Raw genomic sequence first — 23,983 nt, forward strand, 5'->3', positions numbered from 1 at the left:
CTTCAATAACTAGTTCAAGACACAACCAAACAAATATAAAAAGCCAAATAGTAAAAGAAAGAAAGCTATGAAATAATACTGCAGTTCTCAGTTGACCCACTTGATTCTTTCTGCTTCAATCTCAAAATTTGAGTAAAAAATACAATGTTCCTTATTGTGTGACAAAATAATAGCACATGAATCAGATGTTACACTACAACCTACACTGGTATAGTTTTCTGTGCCCTTTTGAATTCTTTGTGTTCTATAATCAAATCATGAGAAGGAAAATAGTAAAAAAAACAATGCAGAAGGCTATGAATAAAGAATGTCTAACTTTGCTACTTCACTAATTTGACACTGATTCCTTTTGAAATTCTACAACAGCATTTGCCCCACTAACTTGACTATTTTACTTGATTTGATACTGATTCTTTTTGAAATTCAAGAACAGTATTTACTGGGGCACGTGTTTTAAGAATCATTTCTTCATACTCACTCTCAGGATTCGACAAAGCAACAATAGCCCCTCCTCCACCTACCGAAGCTTCACCCTCATGTATGACAATCGTTCTTATCACAATGTTGAGATCAAATGTCTGGTTGTATGAGAAAAACCCAATGGAGCCAGAGTAGATACCTCTAGAACTATTTTCAATAGAATCAAGAAGTTCCATTGATCTTAACTTCGGGGCACCTGTCATTGATCCACCTGGGAAGGCTGCTCTGACACAATCGACTGGGCTCATCTTGGATTGCTTTTTTCCTCGAATGGTACTCACCATGGTATGAACAGTTGCATATGATTCCACATCCATAAGACAAGGAACATGAATAGATCCAGGTTCACAGACACGACCAAGGTCATTTCTTAGAAGATCAACGATCATCAGATTTTCAGCCTGATCTTTTTCACTGTTGAGGAAGAGAGAGTTAGTTTATGGCAAACAACATATTAGGCTTTAAAAATTATTATTTTTGGACTCAAAAACATTGTCTTCATTAGATATTTGTATAGAAAATCTCCTAATCAGAATAACAAAATTGAAATTCATATTCCACCAGCACAGGTGAATCATTAACCAATAACATTTGTAAGCATGTATAAAAACCAGAGGACTAAATTGTCAAGAATGTAAACAGGGATTTGCATAAAGATTAAAAGCTGAGTATACTACCAATAAACAAGCACCGTAACTTAAGAAACTCAGCTAAGAGTAGAAAAGAAATTAATTGATGATCATCAAAATGAATGGTCACTACCAATGCTGCAAGATTGGCTACATGGTCTAAAAGAACAGCGAAAAGGAAGAATTAACCTTCTGATAAGACACTGTTGGTGGTTTATCACTCTTTTTCACAAAACACTAATCTACTTTAAAGAAAAGTGTGAGAGTAGAGACAAGAATTCATATTCACCTCATTATCAACCAGGCATTCTATGTTCATCACATCATAGACCTCAAAGATAAGCAGCAACTGATAGTGTATTGCAAGAGAGCATTATAAGAAAATTTGCTTCTATTTCATGTAACTAAATAGCAATTTCAAGAACTGATTTATTTTTCAGGGAAATACAACCAAACGCAATTATAGTTTTTATTTTGCTGAAATAAGAGCCGGTCCATATTGTTGGCCGTGTTGCATAGCAGTGCCATCTTTTCAGTTTCAATGCTGTCTATGGCTGACACTGCAAGACAGTATTTTGGCCTTTTTAAATATGAATGTAATAAGCTAGAGAGAGAACGCTAATTTCTTTTACATCATTCTCTTTCTCTCCTCTTTTCTCTCTTGAATTTCAAAATAGAAAACATAGAAACTGACAATTTCAACTTGTATTACCTGTATTGTAGTTGCAATTTGAGGTGTTCATCTTCCTCTTTCGTCAAACCACGAGCAATAGTACCCTTGATGGGCTTTGCTTCTAAAATACCATTTCCATCCAGCTGTAGAAACCTCTCTGGTGAAGAACAGCAGATGCACAGGTTTTCCTTCGAAAAATTAAGCCAGGCTGCATATGGTGCTGGATTTTTTTCTCTAAGGTTAAGATAAAGTCCCAAGTAATCTATTTGCCCAATTCTCTTTCTTATTTGAGTTGTAAGACACAATTCATAACTTTCTCCATCTTTAATTAACTTAAGACACTTCTCAACATCTTTCATATACTGTTCTCTAGATTTCTCAGCAAAAAAACCTGCTTTAGATGGGGAATGCGTCACAGGCTGTGGACTCTCCACCTTGAATTTTTTTGCAGCAGAAGCTTTTAAACCTAGAAGTTTTTGCTCAGTATCATCCAACCACTGTGTTGTAGCAGTCTGTCCTTCATGTAAGGACATAATATATACATCATCATAATGATGATCAATGACTATAAGATTATCTGCAAAGAAGAAGCAAGCATCTGGTGTGCTTGATTTGTGATGGTTCGATGCCATGCCACATTCGACTTTAAGGTTGTACCTGCATTACAGGAGGGTTCATATTAGCTATTACAAAACATGCTGAAATCCATACAAAGAATGACATGAAAATTAGAAACCAAACAAATGCAAACAGTTACAAAACAACAGAAATTCTCATCTGATGCTAGATTTCAACTTCTATTTTGAAGTATGATTGACAAATTCTGGATTGGGTTCAGAAATGAAGCTACCAAAGCCAACTCAAAGTCACTTAAGTAACCATATAAATCTGAGGTTCCAACAGCACCCTGACTCCAAGCAGAGCTCCAATAGAAACAGAAGCCTCTTTGTTCCCAACTATTCTGAAAAGGTCCAGAAATCTATCCTTTTGGAGCAATATCTCCACATCAACTTTCTTATCAGAATCTCACTCAAACGCCATCCCCAACAGAGCATCAAATGAATTCTGAGAAGGCCCAGCCACTCCCTCCAGATGCTTTTGAAACATCTTCTATGTTAAGGGCATGATGCAGGTAAAACCTAGGGTGGTTGTCTATAATTAAACAAAGTGGCCTACGGCTCCACTCTTTTAGGACGTAAGGAAAGAACGATGAATAAAAATAATGGCAAGGAGAAAAAGAAAGATGAGAAAGAAAAGAAAAGACAGGAAACATTCAAATCTCACTAAGGTCTTTTAGGAATCTCGCCTAGAAGAAAACATTGCAAAGTATGCCATCAAAAGAAAAATAACATTGCTCATCATTAATCTAATTTTATAGCAATTAACCTCATTTATAGACTTCAAAAAATCCTAAGACTCAATAGATAGTAATTTGTTAGGACTTTTATTTCTATCCTCAAAATCCTAAACCCTTTAAATGATGGAATTAAAAAGAAAATATAAACTTTACTTTCAGAATTAGAAACCTAAAACTTTATTTATTTATTTATTTTTTTAAATGTAGCAAAAGTTTCTAATAAAAAAGTTTCGAAAATTATTAAAATGACGCAAATGGAAACTCTTAAAAAACAAACTTTTTAGAAAATAGAAAGTTTAAAAATACAAGTTAAAACAGAAATTTCCAATAAAAGAACTTCCCAAATTCCTTTCTTCCTTTTCTTGAACTCTTTGAAAATTCATGCCTATAGGCCACTTTTAGAGAGATGAGACAAATCATTAGGAGTGCATCTTGGGCTAGTTAGTCAATCAATCCAAAATTTAGACAGGTTTGGGCAATCATTTTCAATATTCTGGTTGGGCTTGGGTTAGGTTTTTTCAACCTAAACTCAATTTGGGTTTGACTCAAGCCAAGGTTCAAACAACCTAAGCCTAACCCAAACTCGATTTAATGTTTTGTTACACTTGTATAGGCTTTTTGTACATTTTGTATAGCCCCTTGTATTGAGGAGGTTTACTTAGTTCTTTTTTATCAGGTCTATATTTCATGAGGAGGATTTCTTATCATTCTCATGTTGTATTTATTCTTAATTAATACATATGTTTGTTTATGATCAAAATATAAATACATATATATATGAGATGTCATTAGACTCATTGAGATGAGATGATATTGAAATTATTGCTCCCAATGAAGATTTCGATGATGCCAGTTTGTCGAAGTAAGTCATAGCATCAATTCGTTACAACCAAAGTTCCTTTTGATTCCATCAATGAAGTTGTTCATTTTCTCTATTGAAAACCTAATGAATCACTTACAAAGTTCAAAACTCAATGATGTGAATCCTAGTCTCAAGTCTAGGGTTTTAGTTTTTATCTTTTTGATTGGAAAATTTTATTATGGATAAAATGTACATGAGAAGGATGAGAAGTCCTTCCCATAATCATAAAAAACATTTTCAAAATATGTCAAAACTCTTCTACTATACATGGAAACCTAAACAACATGGTTTAGTCCACATAAGAATTACACAGACACCATCTCAAACCTAGAATAAGTTCCTTGCATTGTCATCCAAACTTTTTTTCTCTACACATCAAATGCCAGTTGAGATAAATAACATTGAGAGGAATGTCTTTAAAAGTGTTGGTACAAGAGGCCTAAAATGAAGAATATAAGTGAAGTAAATCCCACAACATTTCTATCATCCTCCACTTATTATCAAAGATTCTAATATTTCTCTCTCACCACACAATCCAAAGCAAAGACAAGTGATTTGTCAAAAGGTCTTTGCTTCTAATGGAGTTCCCCAAACCCTTGTATGAAATGATCATGCAGAACCCAATCCATCCTAGTTTGATTGAATAGCCTATTCCATAGCCCTAAGCTTGACTAAACCCAAGCCTAAGGTTCTTATGGAGCTTGCAAGATGATTCATGGGGTGATTTCAACCCTTTCTTCTTCCTCATAATGGATGAATCTATTATTTTCTTCCGTTGTAGAGGAAATTTGAGAAAAATTCACAGCGATTTCATATTTTTTATTGGTGAATCTTAATGAAAAATATGAGATTCAAGTTAAGATAATTTCACTAAATTGGGCAAGTCAACCAAGTTGAATCAACAGCTCTACCGAGTCAACAGAGTCAGACCAATTCTGTGCCATGTCTGTGGATAAAAGTATTTGATATTGGACTCCTCATGGAAGCTGCTGAGTCATACTACAGACCCTGTAAGTGGCTCTTGCTTCAAAAGGATTTGATTTCTATATAATGTCCTTTCCATTTTAGTTTCCCCTTTTATTTTTAATTTCTTGTGCACTTATGTAGTCCTTCATTCAGCATTCCATTTGTCTACCCCTTTTTGCTCTTTGCATATCGAATTGACATTCATTTCTTTAACTTGGAATTTACCCTTTGTTGATTTATTATGCAAGATTAACCTAATGCATCTTGCATCACAAATTTACAACAAATTGGGAACTATTGGTTAAGAACACTACAGTATTCTCTTCAAAGGAAAAAATAAGGATTCTCAACAAGGATTCCATTTCCACAAGCGTTTTGGAGAAAAAAAATACAGATAGCTTTTTTCCAACTAAAAAAATAAATGTTCATGAGATAATAATACTGAGAGAAAGAAAACAAAAGATGATAATCATGGGAAACCTAATAGTACCTCAAGAAGTGATAAAAGTGAGAAACACTTCACTGAATGATTGTACAAGTTTATGAGACCCTGGTTAGGTGGGCTAGTATGAGGTAGAAAGCAATCAAAGTCAAGGATAACCAATAAACTACAGGTAGAGATTAAGTGACATTTTGAATGTCATGCATTACTGTATGATGTTGTTTTTCCACAGGATAGAACAATGAAATTGGATTCATGCCATAAATTCTAATAGTTGAGATAAAGAATCGGGGGTAATGAAAAGTTCATTCACAAATTGCACTTTTGAATAAACTTAAACACATACCCAATGTACCCAACATATCCACCATGAAAGTCGAATGGTAGTCCTTCATAGTCCTTTTCCTCGTAACGTAATGATAAGAGCTCCTAATACACAGATCAAGAAACAAGAAATACTTAATAAAATCAGTTCTATGCATAGAATCAGACAAAATTTTAATTCAGAATAAACAGAAAATAAGAGTATGTATGAGCAATAAGAGTTTTGGATCACTAAAAAGAAAAGCACTTTCCATGGAAAAATATTTGAATAAGCACAACAATATATAAAAATACATGTTAAAATTGCCTAGAAAAAGGGGGATAAAGACAAGAAAGAAAAATATCACAACCAGTATTCTCCTAAGAGAGTTTTTCTATCATTCCCACCTAAGGAACTGTATATTCATCCAGATACAGTGAAATACTGAAAATTATTGGTAAACAGATATACTAAGAAAGAGAAATGTATGGGAAAAATGGTGAAAACCATTGGCAACCACACGAATTAAAGCAAGAGAGATCTACCATACTTGATTTGACTGCTTTCAAACAGAAAATGTTGCAAATTGAAGGGGAGAACATATGCAAGTGGATGATGATAACAATCATTCTCTCAATCTTCCCATAAAATCTGAACATAGGAAAAGATCAAAACCTTCCACATCTAACATCCTCTCCTATTCCAAATTTCAGAACTCTAAGATTAGAGAAGATTGACCACAAATTTAAGCATTATCCTTTACATGCTGAATTTGAGAAGGAATCAGCTCCACTACAGAATAAAGAATGAAGATGAATGGGAAATGGTCCATGGTTTCTGGTTGGATACAAAGGTACATCTATTTGACATCTCCTATTTACAAGCATCAGATCACAGATAGTGGAAGCTGTATCTAGGGCCACAAACTAATAGGGAAGGGGAAAGCATTTTTACATGAAGCTGTTGCTTCCAAACAAGCTCATTAAGGGGCAGACTATTACCAAAAGCAGCTGAAAATCCGTTAAATTATCTCAGAGAAAGCCTGCAAAACATTAAAAAAACCAATCTCATTCGTTTTCTCATGGGTGCCTCATATGTTAGCCATAAAAACTTCACAACAAATGCTCATAAGATTCCACTTCCCCAATCTTAGAGGTCAGGCTTAAGAGAGACTTCACATGGATAGGCATGGGAAGGAATGATATGACCTGCACTTGGTCATATCCAAATTAAGGACAAGATTTCTCAAGAATATGCTTACTCTTGAGCTAGTACAACACAATGGCAATAGGCACCACCATGCCTTATGGCACAGCGTTTGTTGGTAGAAAAATGAATTAAGGTTATATGTGGATTGAAAAAGTGAAAGAAGACTAGATAACTTAGTCAAGCCGGATGATATGAACTTTGATATAGTACAAAAAAAGGTTTTGTAAGGAAAAAATAAACTTAGAGGTGCAAGTTAATGTAAAAGGGTATCCCATGCATGGTAAAGTTGCATGTGAGTCACAATTTATTTCTTAATGCACACTGGTTGCTGTTCAGAAAAAGAGGAATAAAGCACAGTAGAATAGATCAAATATGAATTAAATTTTTATTTGACAATATCATATGCAGATGCTTGTGTTTAAGTATGAATAGAACATACAATTATCACAATAATATTCATCAAATATACCTTGTTCAAAAAATCTAAGAAACCATCTTCCAAAAATATGCTTCTGATACAGCCTTGACCATCTTCAATCAACAGGTTACCTCCCCTTCTAAAAGTCATATCGGTAAAAATGAAGGAAGCAAATGTATCATTTTCAAAGGAGAAACTAATATACTTGATGGATGCATCAGAACTTAAAGATTGTTCTCCAATTTAAGAATAAGGATAACCACATAATCTGGTAAAAGATATTAGAAGAAAACACAGTTGTGCCCACCATGGAATAGAACTTCAAATCTTAAAGAAAAAAACAAATATCAAATATCTGGCAAAAACTGAGTAGATTGATAAGTCCAAACCTTTCGTGTGACAACTTAAACGTAACCTGCTTCCAGAGAGATCCACCTTTACCTCCCATGAATGAAAAGCGTGCCCTCTAGACATAGATAAAAGCTGTCTTAAAGAGAGGAATTTCCACCATCAAGACAAAACTACAATGAACTTCACCAAAACCATGGTAACAAGACTCCAATGGTGTCTAAGTTACAAATAAAAATAATGCAACAGCATAAAAAACTTATCCATCCCTAGCTAGGGAATTTACAGTCATATAGCTGTAACCATCCCATCATAAAGCTTCCTACAATTTTTGCACACAAACTTCGATTTTCCACAGGAACTTACCATCTATTGAGTTCTTTTGAATAAAATAGCAACCCTACATAACAAAAAATTGCCACATGCTCAATGTGTGTAGGTGCAAACAAGGGGTATCTATTTATGAGGGAGTCACTGTGTTATCAGCTACTATAAGAGAGGGAGGTTGAACACGGCATCTAAAAGATTTCCAATCTAAAATAGTGAAATATAACACAGGTCAAACATTTGAACTTTCAAATTTTACATTAAAATATCATTGAAAGTATGCAAAAGGGAAGCCAGAGAAAGGCACATATCTTACCATGTCTATCAAAAGTCAAATTCTAATTCAAAATTTTAGGTTTCAAACAAAATCAAAAGTATTTTCAAAATCTAGAAAAGAAAAATATAAAACCTACTTCCCAAATTTTCCAGAGATTTATCTGCTTACTCCCCCAAAAGAGATCCCTCAACAACTAAAATTTCAAGTTTCTGGCTGAACTTGTAAAGTTACATGTATGAGCATGTGAAACCCAATACAAAACTTGTGAGAGCATATGAGACCTACAACAAAACTTTTGAGATAGAAAGGCTCAATTTTTTTATCTTGAGAAGGAAATTGTGGTCAATAAAACTTTGAAATCCAGTCAAAAGAAGAATGTGTTGCAAATTGCGGCAGTTATTTGTAAGCAAACATCTCAAAGTAATTATCCTTATAAAGAGGGGGAAAACAGAAGAACATTCAACAACAATAAACCTTTTCTGTGGAGGAACTGTCCAGCCAAAAGGTGTTTTCAGCCTTGTGATCTCCAAAGAGTTTGCAAAATATATTTCTCGCTCCACCAACTTCACTAGCCAAGTGATTGAATTTCCTCCATTTCAATTTCAGAAATGTAAAACCACTGCTTGGAACTGAAAGATTTAGCAAATTCAACATGCCAAAAGACTTTCTGGCATCTACATCATTTACTAATTGCTTACGTTTGGGAATCCCTCTGAATGGTAGACCTGCATGACGTGCCTGCACATATGCTAAATAAACTGTATGGCTTGAAAGAAATAACAGGAATGCATACACATTTCCAAATGCAAACGAAAATAATGAAAGCTATACACCATCCTACAGTGTAAGCTAAAGAGCACTGTCCAGCAATGCCATGCAGGACAATAACCGGTCTATCCATTAATAATTTCAATTAGGAGGCTCAGAGGATAGCCCCAACTTTAAATTATAACCAATTTCACCTTTCTCTCACTAACAACTGATGATCTTGACCTCAGCCAATAATCCTGGGTCATCTCTCTGAAGTTCTTGAATATTTGCCTTCCAAAACTGGTCCCAATGCTCTCAGGATGAAACTGAAGGCAAAAATAAAAGGTGACAGACTAGCAATCCAATAAATATAGCTGAGACAATTACAAACACAACAAAAATTTAACACACCTGCAAACCATAATGAGGCCTGGTAGAGTGCATGATACCCATGAGGACTTTACTGTTTCCCATGCGTTCAGTATGCCTGGACGGCCAAGAAGTTCCATTCTTTAATTTTGATGAGAAAGAATCGAAGGAGGATTTTTGCCCTTTCTGACTCTCATAAGCCTCAAGAACAATATCAGACTTCTGGGTCTCAAGATAAGAAAGTAAGTCGCTAGAAGATGTCCATGCAATAGGAATAAGTTCATTTGGAAGTGATTCAGCATCTACAACAAGGGAATGATACCGAACCACCTGAAACAAACAATGACAAATCAAAATTAAGGGGGAAGCCATATTTATCATATTGGTCCATAGGAGATGAAGCATGTAATTGCCAAGGAACAAGGTAATTGCCAAGGAACAAGGTTATTGCCAAGGAACAAGGTTAATACCATCAGACTATCCTCCAATTTTTTACAAACACGGTTCAAATTTGAAGAACAATTGTAACTTTAATTCTAGCAAAACAGTTAGAATGCAAGGTAGTGATTTTTCTCACTTTTCTAATATTTCCCCACAAAATCTTGCAACATATCAAGAGTTGTTTTATATGATTTAGCTTTGATGGCACTTTTTTGTCATTGCCCTTTCCAGGATGTCATTTCAGAATAATTGCAAAACAACAGCAACTGAACATCCTGCTTAATGCATGCAATATTAGCAATACAACAATAAAAGTAATGAAAAATTGAGCAGAGTCACTATGCAAGAATTTACAATGGAAGGGCAACCTTTAACAACAAGAAGATTAAAGAAAATTCTTGAACTAATAATGAAAACAAAAACTTAAATATTGATTGATAGTACTTCTTATTCATAAACTTACTATTGTCCTCGATAAGTTCTTATATTTTGAAGGTGTTATATGATAACCTCATTATCAATGCCATTAATATGTTTTTCTAGATATATAAAACCAAGCACTGATTCATCCATTGATCTCCCACTCAATTTTGTTGTTAATTTTAAAAATCTAATAATTTCATTAAGAAAATGAAGAAAATTTTTGTTATACAGAAGGATAAAAAGAAAAGTAGGTGATAAAAAAAAGTGTAGTAAGATTTAAATAAAAATAGGAACATTCATTGTTCCTAAGATGTTGTGCAAAACAGGGCAAAGGGCAATTTGTGTGGAAGTTGATGTGTTGTGTTGTGCTACAGCTTCTTTTTTTTTTCTCCTCCTATTTTCTTTTTTCCCTACAATGAAATCGCCTGAGTGGTTTTCTTTACTTAAAAGATGCAAAACTGGATCCAAGTGGGATTTTTGTTCTAGCATTTTGCTTTTCAAACAATCAAAGGTTAAGCACAGTTTTTCTCTTTATACAACACCAAAAAAATAAACAAAAAAGACAATGCTAAACTTAATCTAGTGGTAAGAGATAACCTAACACCTTAATGGCACAGGTTCAAGTCCCATAAATTTATGGTACAAGTTTTTTTTATCACTCCCAAAAATGCTCCTTCAATGACTGGTTCACAAACCAAAATATAGTTCTTAAGGATATACTAATGAACTTGCCAGGAAAAATAAAATCCACTACAAGGTGATTAATGAATTTAAACTCTTTATTTTTATGAAAATAGACTGACCTTGAATCCAGAATTCTTGCCAGAAGGAATGTTGTGAAACAGCCTGCACCCATTATGCTCAATCTCACTGTGATGAGAAAGGAAAAGGTTAGCAGGAGTAAAATCAATAGGTAAGCAAATGAGTCAAATTGAGCCAAGGCAACTAGTGTGGCATTTGAGTCCAGCTTGCCTGAATTTAGCATTGTTCAAGCTCAAACTAATCTCTATTCAAACTCAGCATGACCTTGTTTTTAGTAGCTTGGCTCCACTCACAAGCTTGCTAAGTTAAGTTTGTTAGGATACATGATATACATTGCAGGCCCAAATCCTAAAAGTTTTTACTTTTAAAAAACCTGATTGTCTAACATAGTATCAAAGTCTTCTTTAGCTGAAAGTCATGTGTTTAAACCTCACCGCATATTTATTTCTCCAATTTATTAAGCCCAAAAGAGACTGATTGTGGTTATTTGCCTATAGGCCTATGTGCCAATATGGGCCACGTGTGAGGGAGGGTGTTAGAGTGCATGATATGCACTTTGGACCATAATGTATATCATGTACTCTAACACCCTTCCTCATGTTAGGTTTGTAAGATTATCATGTACTCTAACACCCTTCTTCACATTAAGTTTGTAGGATTTGGGCCCAAAATGCATATCATGCATTCTAACACCCTCCCTCATGTGTGACCTCATACCGACACATGAAAAGACACACAAACTCGCAGGCAAACAACCACAATCGGCCTCTTTCGAGCTTACTAATAAATTAGGAAAATAAACACACATTAAGGTTCAAACACATGACCTCCCACCAAACAAGGTTCTAACACCATGTATCTCACAACCAATTTTCCTAAAAGTTTAAGTTTGTAGAATTTGGGCATGCAATGTATATAATGCACTCTAACAAAGTTCACTTCAATGGAAATGTGTAGTGATTTGAATACAAAACCCATGATGAAGTAGAATCTATTATCAACACATTCCTTATTTGCTGTTGCTGGAGACTTCAAAAGCTTGCCAAGTTCATTAAGAATTATCATTTTAAAGACCTTGGGCCTGGAGATTTACATTCCAACCGGTCACAGCCTGGGTCTTTCCAATTTTTAAAGTGTGAAAAATCTTAAAACTTCAAATACAAGTTCAGGAATTCAAAATGACTTAAAAAAAACCTATATTATTATCATACAAAGAGTTCACTAGCCCATATGACCCAAGCTTGGTGCTGCTTAATGAAAGCCCAAGAGGAAATCTCAAGCTTGGCTCATCTAGTAAATACTTTCTTTTGTGCGAAACCAAGCTACTAATGACCAGATCTGCTCATTTGCAGACCTAAGAACTAAGTGCAAAAGAGAAGACAAAAACTGACAAAAAAACAGAAGTACAACCATATCCTAGCTTATCCATATTCAACCAAAAAAATGACATGACTCATTTCAACCAAACATTGACCAATGTGTCAATTCAAGTGTCTACAAACAAATTGCGTCTCATGCTAAAATGGGAAAACTAGTTCTCTAAATTGTCAATAAGAACAAAAAGAACCAAAAGGCAACCTTGCAATTAAATATCACCATACCTCAAGCGTCCATGAATTGGTTCAGATGCATGGACAACTCGAGCGCCATGCACATATCCCAAAGCCTGTCAAATCACAAATAATTCAGCTCAACTCTTTTTTACAAGAATGCAAAAGAAAAGAGTCAGCAGAAACATTAGCACTTGACATAAACATACAATGGAAAGATTAGCCTCATGCTCTCTTTTAAAAATAGCAAAAGCTAATTTGATAAGCAACAAAACATATACGTGAGAATTCAAAAAATAATAATATGTGAGTTGAAATAACTATGATAATAAAAGTGAACTGCTCTTATGAATCCCTAAGTGAACTGGAGTCTGGCCATCAATGAAAAATGTGGGGTGGAGGAGGGAGGCTGGCAATCCCATGAAATGAGAGATGGTTATGGGGTCAGGCTTTGAAAATTCATCAGGAAGGATTGAAACAACTTTTATAGTAGATCTTCATTCATGGTAGGTAATAGAAGGAGGGTGAAGTTTTGGAAGGATAAGTGGTATGGGAATGAACTGTTGTATGTTTTCTTCCCTTCTTTATTATATGCCTTAGCCATTTCAAAAGAGCCTAGGTTGCGGATTTATGGGATCATACCAGAGAGAGGAGTATTTAGAACCCTTGTTTCTCTAAACCTTTAAATGATTGAGAATTAGACAGATTTATTTTCAAGGCGACATGAAGTGGCAATAGATAGTGAGGGGGAAAACAAGGTGGTGTGGATGAACTTAAGAAAAACAAAAAGTTCTCAATTATGTCTCTTTACGTCACCTTGGATCCAAGGGAATCGATTTCCTTTCTAACAAACATTATTTGGAATTCTTAGGTGCCTTCTAAAGTTCGTTTTTTCATTTGGGAGGCTAGGTAGGGAAAGGTCTTAACGCTAGACCAACTTCAAAAGAGAGGGTGGTTGTTGGTCAATAGATTTTTTTTTTTTTTTTTTTTATAAGCAAACACAAAATTCATTGAAAGAAGGCTAAAAAGTCCCAAAGTATACAGGACGTATACAAGGCAGCTAAGGCCTTACAAGCAAAAAGGCCAAAAACTTACCACCCCTTAACTGGAGGCTAGCCACTCCAGGAATCCTATAAGGGAATGCGGCTCCTCATCCATATACAATTTAGCCCAACCCCAAATGTTACATACAAAAGAATATTTAAATCTCTGAATTGCTAACTCCTCCCCCTAAAAGTTAGTCTATTCCTTTCCTTCCAAACCGTCCAAAAAATAAATAATAGAATGGAATTCCAAAGCTTTTTCCTTTTTTTCCCCAACTAAACCCAACACTAAATCCCACAGCACTCTGGCCACTGTACAATGTAGAAGATGTGGTTCACATTTTCCGCTTCACAAGCACACAAAAAACAGCAGTTGGGAAGCTGTCATCCTCTCTTCTGGAGCATATCAAGAGTCAATATCTTCCCCCAAGTAGCTTCCCACGCAAAAAACATGATTTTAATTGGAACTCTCTCCACCCAAATTTTGTTTTTCGGGAAGACGACCTCCAAAGGCCTATCCAACCGGTTGTACCCTTCCTTCACTCTAAACTGCCCACTTCCCTCTCCCTTCCAAAAAACCGAATCTTCCTCCCAAGTAATCTTGAATTCCCTCAACACCTGGAGCAAATCGCCTACCATCTCCACCTCCCAATCATTAAAATCCCTAATAAATCTCAAATTCCAGCCTCCTTCTCCAACATTCTGGTCCCACATTTCTTCAACTGACGCGTTTCTATGGGCTGCCATGATGTAGAGGTGCGAGAACCTTTGGGACAACGCTATATCCCCACACCAAGTGTCAGTCCAGAACCTAATTTTATTGCCTTTCCCCACTTTGAACACCAAGTTTTCCCAGCACCAGCCAACTTCCTTTAAAATCTCTTTCCAAACCCCCACCCCAAACGCATCCACAACCTTTTTGGTCCTCCATCCGTATTCCTCTTGACCATACTTTGCCACCAGCACTTGCTTCTAAAGAGCCTCCTTATCAGAAGCGAATCTCCAAATCCATTTGCCAAGTAACGCTTTATTCACAAGGGTTAGCATCCTTATTCCAAGCCCCCCTTGGTCAATAGATATTTTATTTGTGAAGTTAAAAAAGAATCCGTAGATCACATCCTTCTCCTTTATCCTAAGGTAAGGGTTCTTTAGCAATTGCTTTTTGCATTATGTGGTATTCAATGGGTGCAAGTTGCTACCATTAAAGAGACTCTTGGGGTGGCATGATTCCTTTATGAGTAAAAGACGTAAGAAGGTTTGAAGAGGAGCTCCATTGTGCATCTTCTAGACTATATGGAAATAAGGAATTGGAGGTCATTTGATAATGAAGAGATTTAGATCAAGCTTTAAAAAACACCTTTCTTAGATATTTGTCTTCATGGGCAGAGATGTACATGGATATAGGTTCTATCTTTATTTGATTTTGTTAAGTGGTTCTTGTATATATTACCGTCCTTTTGGCACTTTTTAATATACTGGCATTATTTGCTTATCAAAAATAAATAAATAAATATAAAAGAGTTCAAGATTGGTCAATTTCCACACAATCCAAAAATAATCAATGTGAAAATGTTTAGTTTCCAAATTGCTTTTTAGGGAAGTCAATTTAAATAAACGAGTTGCAAATTATTTTCAAAAAAAATAATAATAATATTTCTTAAATTGTTTTCTCAAGAAGATTCAAAAAGTTACTATTTTATGAAAACTTATGGCTTGTTTGGGAACGTTATCAAAAACAATTTTCAGAAAATAGTTTTTGAGAACAGTCTTCAAAGACAATTATTTGATGTTTGATAGAGCAAAGTATGTTTGGGAACTTAAAATGTTTTCAACTTGATTTATGTGTTTCCAAATATTTCTTAAAAATAATTTTTATCCATATTTCTTCATTTTCAATCATTCTTCATATTTATATAATTGTTATTTAAAACAGCCTCCAGAAAATAAGTGAAAACAATTTTAAAACATCCAAAAAAAAAGGTGAAAACAATTAAAATATATTCTCAAAAAACACTATTTTCATAAGAATCATAACAAATCTTTAAAAAAAAAAAAAATTTGTCAAAAAATAAACAAATGTGTTTTTGAGTCTAAAAAACAATTTTTTATTCTTAAGAATAGAAAATTGTTTTTAAAAATGGTTCCCAAATAGGCTGTAATATTTTTTTCTTTTTTCATTTTGTTAGGGGGACAACATTTAAAATTTTCTACTTTGTGGAAAATTTTGACTTTCAACGTTTCTATTTTAAATTAAAAGATTTTGTGGAATAAGGTAGTTTTGAAACACTATTCCTAGAAGTTGCTTAAGGAATTAATTTTATGATTTTGTGGAAACTTTATCCAAAATAAAAACTAATATTTTCAGATATATTTCTTACTTAGAGCTTACACTTCAAAATCTAATACATGTTTTAAACCCCTTTTCTTGTTTTCCTATTTTTTTATCAATAACAAATGTTTATTTATATGAATTAAAAGTACAATTGAAGGATGACGACTCCTTCCCAAAATGTACAAACGTTGATCAAAAGAAGAGGAGAAACCTTCGCCAACATACAAGAACCATATATCATTTAATTACCACTCAAGAGTTAATCCATACCCTAACACAATGGACCCTAAGCAATGTCCCTCCCTTTGTTATTTTAACCCTTTGGACTAGATAACATTGCCCAATCAAGTTGAATAACATTGAGGAGAGTGCCCTTGAAAGCTTTAGTAGGGGAAGCCCAAAAAGGGGAATAGAAATAAATTAGGTCTCATATAGCCTTTGACATCCTCTACTTATTCTCAAAAATCTTGCATTTCTTTCCTATCACACTATCCAAATTAGCATGAGACAAGCACTTTGTCATAGAACTTTGTCTCTAATAAAGCCCCCCAACCCTCTAAAAGAAATAGGCATCTCATTACTTATACTTCTAAGGGAAACTCACCCTAGCTTGGTTAATCTGAATAGTCTATGTCATTACCACAAAGTCATCAAACAATATAAAAGAAATGATCAATAGATTTTCCACTACCCATGCACATGGTGCAACAATCTGGGCCAAGGGCTTTGAAAGATCTTCTCACATAGAGCAAATCATTGCTATTAACCTTTTTATTGACCACTAACTAGGCAAAAGCTTTAAATTTTGACGGGCTTTAGATTTCCATATGATTTTTGTTGGAGAATTACAAAAAATAAAAAAATAAAAAATACTGGATTTGATTGCTTGGATGGGGCTAAGAAGAAATATTTCACTTTGAACAAGCCTAAAGCAATATAAATCAAATTCTCATGTTTGGAAATTATGATGTAAAGATCGCACTAGCAAGAGATGATATGAATCTTTCAAGATCCTATATTTCAAGACCAGTGAGGTTTCCATGAAAATGAAAGTTCCAAGAAAAAGAGGAAGAAAACCAAGAATAGATGAAGTAGAAGCATTTCTAATTGTGACAACTCTGAACAGATTTCGAAATTGAGAAGAGGTTGATCTTCCCATCGCAAGTCTTTTCAAAAACAAATTTTTTGCCCCATTTTCCACTTTAAACAAGGTATGATTGGAAAATTCCTAGAAAACCTGAGCAATGGCTTTCCAAGAACAACGATGCAACAACCTAGCTAGAATGTTGGCATCCTAACTAATGGGTGTGTCCCATAGGTACTCAATCTGACAATCCCAAAGAGCAGTTCTTTCTTTAGAAAACCTTCAAAGCCACTTCCCTATTAAGGTTCCTTACAGAAATACTCTTGAAACTCAAACCACCTTCCACCTTAGGTTTACATACTTAAGAGATTTTTAACCCCTTTTCACTTCAAGACTAGTGTTCCTCTCAAAAATACTCCTAAACTCAAATCACCTTCCTCCTTAGGTTTACACACTTACATGATTTTGAACCCCTTTTTTCTTAAAAAGGAGTTTTCAAAGTAAGACTTAGAGGGATGGGTTTCATACACAATAATCAGCACTAAAAAGTGGGAAAATAACTAAGTTCACTGAGTCCCACTTGTGTGGCACATTTAATAACCATAGTAGGCTACCACTTAAGTCTGAATTCTTCTTAAAACCAGTTCATTTATTAATTAATCAGGTTTTGATAGGCCTATTTCAGAACAAAATAATGATTTCCAATAGTATAATTTTTAGATTGCATTTTTTCCTTCAAAAACTTTTAAGTAACCAATCCTTGTAATGAGCTTAATAGATAAATAATCTTTTGCTTCTTCCTTCGGTTAGAAATCTAATATTTTTTAAAAATTTAGTAACTAGATTTGGGTTTTTTATTTATTTGGTTGCTAATTACTTCAATTCCTTTAATATATCAATATATTATATCAAATTAATTGTTGGACTACTGATTTTCCTAAAAGCTTAAATTTGTAAGATTTGGGTCTAGAATGGGTATTATGTTCTTCAAACAGGCTTGTCGACAAACAAATTACAAACAACCTCTTTTAGGCCTACACATGGCCTCAATAAATTGGGGAAAGAAATGTGGTGAAGTTCAAACACATGACCTCCTGTTAAACGAGGCTCTAAGACCATGTTGGACTACCAATTTTCATAAAAACTTAAGCTTATAAGATTTGGACTTATAATGTATATCATGCTCCCCAACATTAGTCATCATCATCATATGAGACTTTGATACCATGTTAAACTATTAATTTTCATAAAAGTTTAAGCTTGTAAGATTTGGACTTACAATGTATATCATGCTCTCTGACATTAATAATCATCATAATAATATGTCATGTAAATTATTAATAAAATACATTCTAATTACAAACTTCAATCAAATATTCATATAGCAAAAGTTCTAATTTTTTTATTTTATATGTAATGCAAAAATTGAGAACATTTTATCAAAATTGAAAGAACTTATTAAGAATGGTTTTTTGCCTCTTCATCATAGTGAAAAGAGCAAGGCAAGAGATCTAAAGCGTGATTTTTACTCAAGATAAATCCAATATTCCCAAGGCTCCCCTCTAGACTACTAAATTGGGTTTCTCATTTACCAAGAAGGCCCTTTTAGCCAAAAGGGCAAGTTTTCCTTTTAGGGATTGGGGCTTAGGTCTGAATGCAAAGGTGGAACTTGTGAGGGTTTTGAAAGGAGGGCTTTTCAATGAGCCTCAGTGTGCAGGAGAAGGGCCATTGAGGATGATTTAGGAAGTTTCTTTATCAACACTAGACGTTTAGCTCTCAAATCTTACTTCATGCCAAGGACCAATAAGACATTATTATTATTGTTGCTGTTGTTTACGTCTTACTACTAGTAATATTCCATTGGGACATTTCTAAGCAGTTTTGTTTGTTGAATAATTTATGTAATTAGAGATAAGCCCAGTTTTAATAGCTGATTGAGCAGGTCATAAGGCTGAGTTCCTTTCTTCATTGTCTCTCTTACAGCCCAAATGTTATACTTCTGGATCTCATATCTATGAGGTTAGCTTCATGAATTTCATATACAGGTATGGAAAAATAAAAAACAGTGAAAAATAAAGAAAAAGGATAGATCGTAGATCAACAGCTATAACTTAAGGCAAACATACCAGAGCATGCTAGACCAGATCTACAAAAGACATCTGAATAGATACATGAAAATGTTTCTATGCCTGTGTCTACGTATGTTTGCATGTGGGAGCTATGAATTGGATGAGAAATACAAAGTTCATCAACAGCATTCAAACATACGTGAAGTACCTGGTGTCCAAGACAAACACCCAAAATAGGGATATCCCTGCACTCAAGCAGTAGCTGAAGGCATATTCCTGTAAGATTGAAATTGTTCAAGTGTAATTGTTAATGCAATAACTAAGCGTAATTCCACATTGCTAATGCATTTGTTCCTTGATTTCATTGCAGCCAATTTTGAATCAATCCCCCACCTATCTTCGACCAACTTCAATTGTAATTATCAGTGCAATAAATAAGCATTACTCTAGAATATGATAATTGCATTGTTATCACCTACGGCATTGACTCACAAACCTCTAAAAACCCATGAAGGTCAGGTATAGGAAGTGCATAATTCTGAAGGTTTAGCTGAGATTTTCCCACCAACAGTATGTTTTTCTTGGCTCAGGAAATCACACAATTAATGCATTGCTTGGATTCTACAACAATCAAATTGTAATATGAACCACTTGAGAAGTGAAAATCATATTGGTATCAGCTTCCTCTATCAGTTCCAGGCCGTGAGGATATTCTAAGCATGATTTATTGGGTGGTGGCCAGACAAAGCCATGACTTCACAAAATGTGGGTATAATTGTCATAAACTGTAATTCCAGAATATAGTTTAAATGAATCTTTTGACTCCGAAAGAAAAAGAAAAATTGGATATGATACAGTTTATTTATCTTTCTAACCTATATCTGCCGAGCATGCTGGAGAACCAGGTCCAGGAGATATAACAATATTATCAAAGGCATTTTCTTCGTATAAATAATGGCAAACTTCTTTCCATCCCAAATCATCATTGTGGACCACAACTGGAGGCACTGGCACAGCGAAAAAGCAAAAAGGAATACCATCAAAACATAGTTATCACCAAAAAGATAAACTTCTAACTCGCCCAATAGAATGTCACTAATAATTTCCATGGAATTTAAGATTATGAATCAAAGTTGAACAATTCATTTAATTTGAAACAAAAATTAAGTAGTGTGACTGAATAAAAAACATAGAAAAACTATAATAATCAAGATAGATGCATAAGATTGTGAACATCAACCTAAATCTGGTTAATGATGATCAAATAAAACTATGGTAAGCCATAAGTATGACCATTTCCATTCTACCAACTTTTTTTGTCAGATCATCAGCGCAACTTACAAATCCTTAATCCCAATTGTCATATGAACCATGTTTTTCTACTCAACTCTTTCTGCATCCATATCTTTTGTTAACTCTAAGGCAATAATGCTTCAAAATTGTCCAACATTTTTCATTAATGCCTATAAGAAGAACTTCAATATAATTGTTTTAGGAAGCATATAGGATATTTATAATTTGTTAGAATAATTTAATTTCTATGTTTTGAGGGAAAAAGTTTATGTAAAAGGTCCAGATCTCAGTTAAATAGACTTAAACGTATGTTACCAAGATGTTTGAGGGATGCACACAACTACTAAACTTATCACATAAACCAAAGAGGAGGAATGGAAAAATCACAGACAACCCAAGTTGCAAAGATAGGTCATGCATTGCAGGATCAAGAACAATCAAAGCAAGCAAAAGGTGTTGGAAAACAAAAAAGCAATGGCATGAGGGGAAGAGGAGAGAGAACTTACATCCATTAATGATGGATAACTCTTGGTAAATATTGTATGTATAACTATCATAGTTGTCAATCAACAATGTCCTCACAAATTCCAATTTCTGACCTGCATCTTCTAGCTGTTTCTTTCCTGTATGCAAACCTTCTAAGTGTCCAGGCATTAAATGGCTAGAAATGAACAGCCTTTTGGCATAACAATTAGATACTTTAACATTATTTTTCTTGACCTTTAGTATATGTTTGGATATGACTGCATTCAGGTTTGTACATTGTAAACCCTCAAAAGAGGGAAACATGAGCTCAGAAGATGATGAGCATGAAGTAAATTTCATTTTTGTCTTGGACTGGGAATGACAAATTTGTCTGAGAAACCTCTACAACCTCCACACCTTCTGCAAAATAACAAGATGCAGAGTCAGGTACACCATGAGGGTTCCATGTGGATCAGTTTGAATAAATTATTCTGTTTAGAAGTTGAGACTATTTTTTTAATGTGCAGCAACCAGACCTGAGATATTAACTATTTGGAATTGGAACATGAATCTTTAACATCCATCCAGCTTTATCTAGGGCTATGTTTTCTACTAAATCAATGAATAGCACATCTTTTCTTATTGCCTCAAAACATGTTCTTTCCTATCTTCCTCCCCTCATCCATTGAGCACTTTCAACTTAAAATAAATCACTCCTCTTTACCAACACATTAATTTGCTAGTCCCCATTGTACATCTTCCAACCATCGTTTCAAGGCTCCCTCCTTTTGTTCTCAATTGATGAAATTTTTTGCTTCCCAAAAAAACATTTCTTTCATAATCATTAATTTTTTCTTTTACTATTCACTCATCTTAGGTTTTTATAATGCTTTACCAATCCCTTAAAGCAAGGAGGTCTTATTGCTATCATAATTTGATGGGTCCTCCATGAACCCACAAAACCCAGAAGCATTTGTCTATTCATTCACAAAACAAATAATGGCTATTTTAGGATTCTAAAAATAGTCATACACATCAACACATATATATTGAAAGGAAAAAAACCAAGACGAGTGACCACAAACACATCAAAACACAGAACTATATTTACATACATAAAAGACAATATATTGGAGTAACAACAGATTCTAAAAGTTCAGCAATGGTTTCTTATCTGACCGAACATAACTTCATCTCAATGGATCCAGACAAACAAATCCTGCAACTGGGTGCTAACCAAAACTCCTATAAAATTCCTTTCCAAAGAAAGCAGTAAAAACAGGAACACTTACAGTTCAAATATTACAAAGAAATCCCAAATAAGAATTAGGAAGAAAATATGCAGATCTTGGAAACAGAGATGGAAGGAAAAAGAAATAAAAGAAAAAAAAAAAATGAAAGAGAGGTTGGGGGAGCACACCAAACGTAATACAGCTAATCAGTTATTGTGAGCTTTTTGTAATTTTCTTGGTTGTCAATTCCAGCAACTAAGTGTATTTTTTGTAGAATACTGTATTTTCAGGCAAGATTATTTTTTCTAGGTAAGGAAGTGAATAGCTGACACAATACACTCTAGACCGTATAAATTTCTTGTGGTTTTCCCGAAATCACAAATTTTGAAATTTCCACATAAATCAAACCCATGATCAACATTATATTTCATTTCCCATAGCAAACCCAAATTATCAGTTTGGTTGCCGATAACATGCTGGACAATTAATGAATTTGAATCACAGGGCTTTGAATTAAACGAAGTTGCCAGCTCAATCGAACCTAACTTAACTCAGTTACTGTGAACCAAACAACATCGGACCTATACATTAAAAAAGAAAAGAAAAACAAGCATTCCTTCGGAAAAATCGAATATAAGGAACACCCATAGCAAACCCAGATTATCAGTTTGGTTGCCGAGAAAATGCTGGAAAACCAAGGAAAAAAAAAACAAAAACTAAAAAATAAAACTTTGTATCACAGGGGTTTGAATCAAATCAAGCCGCTCGCTCGACCAAATATAATACAACTAGCTTAGTTCGGGTAATTTTCTCCTCGTTTTCGCGGAAACCAAACAATACCAAACCTAGAAATTAGCATTTCAGCATAAATTTTACAATTTAAATCAAATAGAAAGAAACAAAGGCGTAAGGGTTGAGAAACTCTAACCCTAGCCGATTCAGCTCAATTCTGAAGAGATTGAAAGGCCTTTGGTGGTTGCGTTGTGAAGAAAATAAGTCTACCAAACACCCACCCTTAGTATTAGGAAAAAAAATCATATAAATAATTATTTCTCGATTTTTTAAAAATTATGCCATATTAATTTTATTCAAAGAATTTTTTTTAAGAATTTAAAATATTTTTGAAATTTTTATTCATAATTATTAAATGCAATAAAGCTTAATAATATATCTATTATAAAAAACTAAATAGGAAATAAATATTTATTTATTAAACCCATCATAATTATAAAAAAATTAAAATTATCAAAAGTATATAACTTTGTGTAAAATAAAAAATAGGAATATCTATATATATTTTTTAAAAAAATGAAAGCATATTAGAGATAAGAAATTAAGGAATAAATTAAAAAAAAATGAAGATTATTATATTGTTAAATTTTATAATGAGATTAAAAAAAGAAAAAAAATTAGAGACAAAAATATTAAATAATATTCAAACAATAAAAATAATAATTAAAAAACTATATTCTTCGACATTCCACATAAATGAGGAATGATTAGGATAACAATTAAAATTTTTAATGTTCATATATGTTATAGTTAAATAATTAGTATAAAAAGTCAAATAATAAAATAATTAATTTAATATCATTAATTTGAAATTTCATGAAATATTTTCTTTTATTCTGAGTCAATTAAAGACATGAAAATAACAAATTATAAAAAAAAATGGTAAAACCTTATCATCACAATCTATTCAAGTAACTAACCCTTCAACTTACATTAGTTGAATTGTCTAAGTATTGCAACTGAGTTTAAGAAATCTCTAAATCTATGACAATACGCAATAATAACATGAAAGAAGGTTAGAAACTTAAACCGGAAATATAAAGATTTTTAAGATATCAATATGATCGGTTATTTGATAAATTTCAA

General features: G+C 33.7%; 1 protein-coding gene across 7 annotated transcripts; it reads right to left on the reverse strand.

Annotated features, from left to right (window-relative positions):
* Nucleotides 1–68: 68 nt before the first annotated feature.
* On the reverse strand, nucleotides 69–23,108 carry LOC117928095 (aminodeoxychorismate synthase, chloroplastic-like). 7 transcript variants are annotated; one of them, XM_034847923.1, is made up of 15 exons: nucleotides 23,034–23,108; nucleotides 21,129–21,293; nucleotides 20,915–21,020; nucleotides 19,991–20,122; nucleotides 19,315–19,391; nucleotides 12,639–12,703; nucleotides 11,079–11,145; nucleotides 9,454–9,741; nucleotides 9,255–9,368; nucleotides 8,767–9,030; nucleotides 7,730–7,806; nucleotides 7,392–7,479; nucleotides 5,756–5,838; nucleotides 1,822–2,439; nucleotides 69–894 (listed from the first exon to the last, which is right to left on the reverse strand). In XM_034847923.1, the coding sequence occupies exons 2-15, from the start codon at nucleotides 21,231–21,233 to the stop codon at nucleotides 387–389; spliced, it is 2,592 nt and encodes an 863-aa protein (XP_034703814.1). In that variant the 5' UTR covers nucleotides 21,234–21,293; nucleotides 23,034–23,108; the 3' UTR covers nucleotides 69–386. The 7 variants fall into 7 exon arrangements, with proteins under 7 accessions (XP_034703814.1, XP_034703813.1, XP_034703812.1 ...); XM_034847922.1 differs by having other exon boundaries at nucleotides 19,324–19,391; nucleotides 20,915–21,293; XM_034847921.1 differs by having other exon boundaries at nucleotides 7,392–7,476; nucleotides 20,915–21,293.
* Between the last annotated feature and the right edge of the window lie 875 nt (nucleotides 23,109–23,983).

Source organism: Vitis riparia, chromosome 13 (assembly GCF_004353265.1).
Source record: "Vitis riparia cultivar Riparia Gloire de Montpellier isolate 1030 chromosome 13, EGFV_Vit.rip_1.0, whole genome shotgun sequence".
Lineage (NCBI taxonomy): Eukaryota > Viridiplantae > Streptophyta > Magnoliopsida > Vitales > Vitaceae > Vitis > Vitis riparia.

What these genes read in the sequence shown, in the direction of transcription:
- LOC117928095 (XM_034847919.1), bottom strand. Translation starts at nt 21,233, where the DNA reads ATGAAATTTACTTCATGCTCATCATCTTCTGAGCTCATGTTTCCCTCT. An exon ending in AGCATGCTCGGCAGATATAG is followed by an intron (nt 19,392 to 19,990) that starts GTTAGAAAGATA and finishes TCAATCTTACAG; the next exon opens with GAATATGCCTTCAGCTACTG. An exon ending in TCTTAGATTTTTTGAACAAG is followed by an intron (nt 5,839 to 7,391) that starts GTATATTTGATG and finishes TCTGTGTATTAG; the next exon opens with GAGCTCTTATCATTACGTTA.